We start from the raw sequence: 5280 nt of genomic DNA on the forward strand, positions 1-5280 counted from the left end.
GGGGCTTGGAGTCATTGACGTGAGGGATGGGGATGGGCATGGAGATGGGCACCGGTAGGGGCATGATCACGGGGTATGGCACGAGCAGGGTCGGGGGCGGCAGAAGCGGGGCCAGCGACGGCAGCCCGAAATTCATCGTCCAGGGTACCCGCACCGGGCCATTTGGCGTCATGCTCACGACGGGAAGGGAAGACTCGGCAGCGCGGCGTCCGGGGACAGCGGGAGCAGCAGGCCTGGGGGGTTCCCGGGCATGGTGGGGGTGCTCGGGGGGTGGATGTGGGGCGATAGCATGGGCCGATGCATGGGGCTGGAAGTGGGGCCCAGGTTCCTGGGGCCGCCGGGCGGGGGCCCGATACCGGGAAGCATGGGGTTGGATAGGGGACTGTTGGGGTTGGAGGCGTGGTGCGGAGGCCCGCGGATGAAGGGTGGGCGTATCTGCTGCATGATCTGCTGCTCCATGAAGATGGGCAGCGGCACTGGGCCGCGGTTGGTCATCACCATGGGAGGGCTGCGAGGCGGGACGCCAAGGGGAGGCCCGATGCTAGCAGGTGGCTGAACGGAGACAGGAGGGATATTTGGAGTCTCGTTGATGGGGATGGACTTGGGCACTGGCGTGGGGATTTTAGTGACAGAGCAGTTGGCAGTGTCAGATGGAGAGACGGTGGTGGACGCCGACGGGCCAGGGCCCTGGCTTTGGCCAGCTGTAGCCACCGGGGAGGGGGCCTTCCTCCGAGCATCTGTTAGCGGGATATTCCAAGAGTCTGGAGTGAGCAGCTGCACTCCGGTGCCTTCTGCTTTATTTTCCATGGGAGGGTGTAATGTGCTGCATAGCCCAGCTGGAAGATTGGCCTGGGTCTCTTTGTAGAAAATGTCCATTTTGTATTGATTGAGACATTTTGCACTGCAGAACTGAAGCCTTCTTTCCCCGTCCCCAAAATCCAGGTATTCTTTTGTGTGTCTTATGTGCTTACACCAGTCACATACCTACAACACAGTAATAAAAAACCACAACAGGTAAGACAAGCAATTTACCTGGGTAGATGACGTTTCGTGTTTCACATAAACGTTCTTTTAGACTTTACCAGCACTTCTCAAACTGGCAGAACTGTTTCATTCTAAAAGGTAAAATTCTGAAATGTTTGTAAAATGATGGGTTGGCTTTATAAATATGAGCCCTTCAGAATACCAATTATCACAACCTCCTATTCTTTCTTCTTAAGGAAATTGTGTTGTGCCCTTTAAGCATGACTTAAAGACGGTTCTGAGAAAAGGGAATATATATACCTGTCCAATGTACCCGCCCACACATTTTCACTTGTCAGAAAGGCTCATTGTAAATGCAAACCTAAAGAGTTTTGGAGGGAAATGTTCTCCAGAAAGTTCAATGGGCTTGAAATATTACCCCTTACAATTCTCCTCATGTGAAGTCACTTTACACTGTTGACTATGTTTGATAATGCAGTTGGAAAGGGTGTACTATGTTAACCAATAACACAAAGCGCTGAACATCATTATGTCTGGCTTCCAAGGAGAAACTTGGAATTAATCATGAAGTCTGTGTGAGGTTTAGCTATTCCCAACCTGTGATGTTGCAGCAAGCTAGAATTATTTTTTGAGCTGTTTGCCCACTCTCTCTCAGTAGTCAGAATTTTTGGTGACATTTCTTGGCAGGCAGTCTTATTTAACAACTTTTCAAACACCAGAGAACATTTTCCAAAAGTTGTTATGGCTTTTTCCCCCCTTCAGATCTACTCCTGGCAAAAGAAAGACATCACCAAATTTATTTTAAAGTTGGGCTGCAGAACTAATTAAAGGCTGAGATCTTCTCCCAATTGGAAATCACTAGACATCAAAGTTCAAAAAATACTCATTCTCAGCTTCAGAACCCATTACTTTGGAGAAATTATTGTGATTTCATTAACACATTAATTTTGCAACACCATCAGCTCTCACAGATGGTGAAGACATGATCTACAATTCAAATATGACTCTTGTTTGCACAAATGTCTTTCCTTCATATGGCATTTTAAACAAGAATTAATATGAGTAATCTTGCCATAGCTATAAACAGATAAACAGATGTCAAAATTTTCAATAGTTCTTTCAGTGCCTTACTTTTTTTTGACAGAGTTTTACACACACAATCTTTTTTCTTTTTTTCCTTTTTTTTTTTTTGGCCATTTTCTCAGCACTCAAGCCATATATAGTAGCAAAGAAAGAATTGTGAAACAGTGCAATGGTGAGTCTATTGAATTTGAGTCTCTCCCCCAATAAAGCACTAGTTCCAATATTGTTCTAAATGAGACCCTGTTTTTGTTGAAGAGGCTGTCTGTTGTTCTGTTGTTGGTGCCTGTTGGTTTTTTAAAAAAACTATCATAAACTGATATAATTAAAAGATGACAAATTTTAATAATGATTGGTCACATAAACAATGCAAAAACAACATATGCTGGGCATTTGATTACTCATCTCATTTAACTCTCAGCTTTCCTTGATTGTAAACGGTGGCATGCTGGTATGTGATCATGGGCGAACACGCACGTGGCAGATGTGGGTCTGTATGTGTAAATCCACTCTTTTCCTTCTCACTTTTTTCCCACTGATATTTGCAGGTAATAAACTTGATGGTGTGAGACTGAATAAGATACTTATTGGCACACATTCGTGTTTTGTTTAGTCTCATCAAATTGCCCTTTCAAACTACTTCTTGCAAAAAATTGGAGAGTGAGGAAACTGCTGAGTTACCTTTGATGATTAATTAGAAAGGCATTCTTTCAATTTAGCTATCAAAACTGTTGCAATTATTAAAGTGGTAAAAAAAAATTCAATGCTAATATACTCCTGTGTTTCACTATAGTGTTTCATGTTACTCCTGAATTAAGGGAAGTTTTTATCATAATTGAGATGCCCAGTTTACAAAAAAGTGCAGAATTGCCTCTGATGAGAAGAGACCCACAGAATCCATCAGACCCTCAAATATTTCATATAAAGGTTAAGTAAACAAGTATTAGAAACATGATGCATGTAAGTTATTGTTTTATAAACCTGATCATTTAAATAAAATTAATGTATAATGATGTGGCACTTAAATTCCACTCTGAAATAAAACCACCTGCTTATGTTTCAATATTAGGCATCCATAGAAAGCCTGAAGTGCAAATTTATAAGCTTGAAGTGAAGGATCAAAAATAGCTTCTTTAATCATTGACTAAAAAAAATTATCAATGAATTAAACTAATTAAAATAATATACCCATTTTCTGGCATATTTTTTTGGATCTTATTTTTTAGCCATAAGGGAGAAGAGTTTTCTGAAATCCTTAATTGGTTTTTAAATTGCCAGATTGAATTATTTGCCTCCAAAGGATTCCTGTTTCCTCAAGCCAAATAAATATTTTCAAATGGAGTAAAAAATAATAATAATCTAAATATAATTTATATGTTCTCCTTTCCCTTCCTTCACTTTCAGTAATCCATTGATGAATAAGGAATGCTCATAGATCAATCCCAGTTGTCAAATGAGAATTCTCCACCATATCTCATCTATTTTGACATAAAAAGAATTACAGACATCAACGTTAGAAGCAAAATCCTATTTCATCAAACTTTCCCATTAAAGCAAAGGCCTACAGTTAGCTGCTTGATTTTCGGCAGCATCCCTAAGTGTGACAGTTTCTGACTATCTTGTTTTGGGTAACGTGAGAGACAAGAGAGAGACAGAGAAACAGAGAGAGAGAGAAAGAGAGAGAGAGTGTGTGTGTGTCCTTGCCTTATTAAATTTCAATTCAGAATACTGATCTAAAATACTGATCTAAAAATACAGAAAAGCAATCTTTCTGATGAAGCAAAAAATTATTAGAGGAAAAAACTGTCACTTAAGAAATAATGAATCAAGTCTGTCTTACAGGACTCATCATTTAAGATGAGGTCAATGAATTTATGGCACAAATGGCTATATCATGTGAGGCAATAAAACACGGTACTATCATTCATTCTACATCTAACTAATGACACACTTCTAGTAATTAAAGATTTCATCATAAGAGCCTGAACTGATTACATAAGATGTGGTAGTTAGATGAAAATATATACTATATCCCTCTCTCTTTAATAAAATAACATTTGCATATCCAGGAAACACGGCATGTGTCTCAAACTCTGGTTTTCTGAATTGTGGGGTGGTGGGTTATTCTTCCCTTCTTTTCATTGACAGCTTTACATTTTATTTCACTTTTTAACTTTTTGAGGAATCATTTTTTCCTCATTATGCCAAGAAGTACCAAAATTCCTTCAGATATTTTAAAAGATAAAGATTAAGAAGTGCAGGGATTTATGCACTGAGCTCTGGAATGATTTCCCCCTAATTTCACCCCGGCTTTGTTTCTGTTGGAATCTGGCCTCTTTGGTTCCACTTCTCTCACTAACAGGTCCCAGATTGGACAGAGGCTGAAGCTGTTTAACGATGCCAATCTGGGGACCCAACAATCAGCAAATGCAATGCCATTGAGCGAGACAGCTGAAATGCTTCGTATCACAAATACATAATGTATCACCAGGAAAACAAAAAGATCACAAAGGAGATAAACAAATGCGTATTCCATTCAACCCTATAACAGCAGTTCTCAAAAAGATTAAATTTACCTTTCTGGGATGCGTCCAATTCTAAACAACAGAATGAACATTTCCTTTAGTCCATTTAGAGTATTTATATTTGGGTGGCTGACTGCCAGGGTAGTACTTTTAAGCTCAGTGGCCTGATGGATTCACTCCTTTCCTGTGAAATAAATGTGTGGCAACCTACACCGCTCAACTGCTCCAAAGACACTGCCTCAGCAGATATCACTTGCTCCTGATATAAGAAAGCCGAAAGGCAGGACTTCTGGTTCTTATAACTCTTTCCATCTTGTATTTCCCCGGAAAGAGAGAAAGCTATCCATGTTGGCAACTGAGCCTTTATTTTTATATAAACGTCAAAGTCAAGGCCAAAGTATGCCATAAGGTTACCCACATGGGCACAATATACAGGTTCTTCTGGGCTTAAGAGAAAACTCAGGCAACTGGGGGAGGGGGACAGGGTTCGTAATTAACACATTAATCAGCTGTTAGCTGTGGGAGTAAAGTTCAGCCTTTAATGGAATCCACCACTGCCTTCTGAGTGGTAATCTGGCATCAGGCAATATTTAATTAAGACACCCTGGCCGGGCGCGGTGGCTCAAGCCTGTAATTCCAGCACTTTGGGAGGCCGAGACGGGCGGATCACGAGGTCAGGAGATCGAGACCA

The 5280-nt window shown here is 41.0% G+C and overlaps 1 protein-coding gene across 1 annotated transcript in view; it reads right to left on the reverse strand.

Annotated features, from left to right (window-relative positions):
• The window catches only part of SOBP (sine oculis binding protein homolog (Drosophila)), a 172621-nt gene that overhangs the window by 26469 nt on the left and 140872 nt on the right, over positions 1-5280 (reverse strand). Inside the window, 2 exon segments of the mRNA XM_011952843.1 lie at positions 6-180; positions 183-984. Coding sequence (XP_011808233.1) covers positions 6-180; positions 183-984 — 977 coding nt within the window.

The sequence above is a fragment of the Colobus angolensis genome, unplaced genomic scaffold (assembly GCF_000951035.1).
Source record: "Colobus angolensis palliatus isolate OR3802 unplaced genomic scaffold, Cang.pa_1.0 Scaffold35, whole genome shotgun sequence".
In the NCBI taxonomy this organism is placed as follows: domain Eukaryota; kingdom Metazoa; phylum Chordata; class Mammalia; order Primates; family Cercopithecidae; genus Colobus; species Colobus angolensis.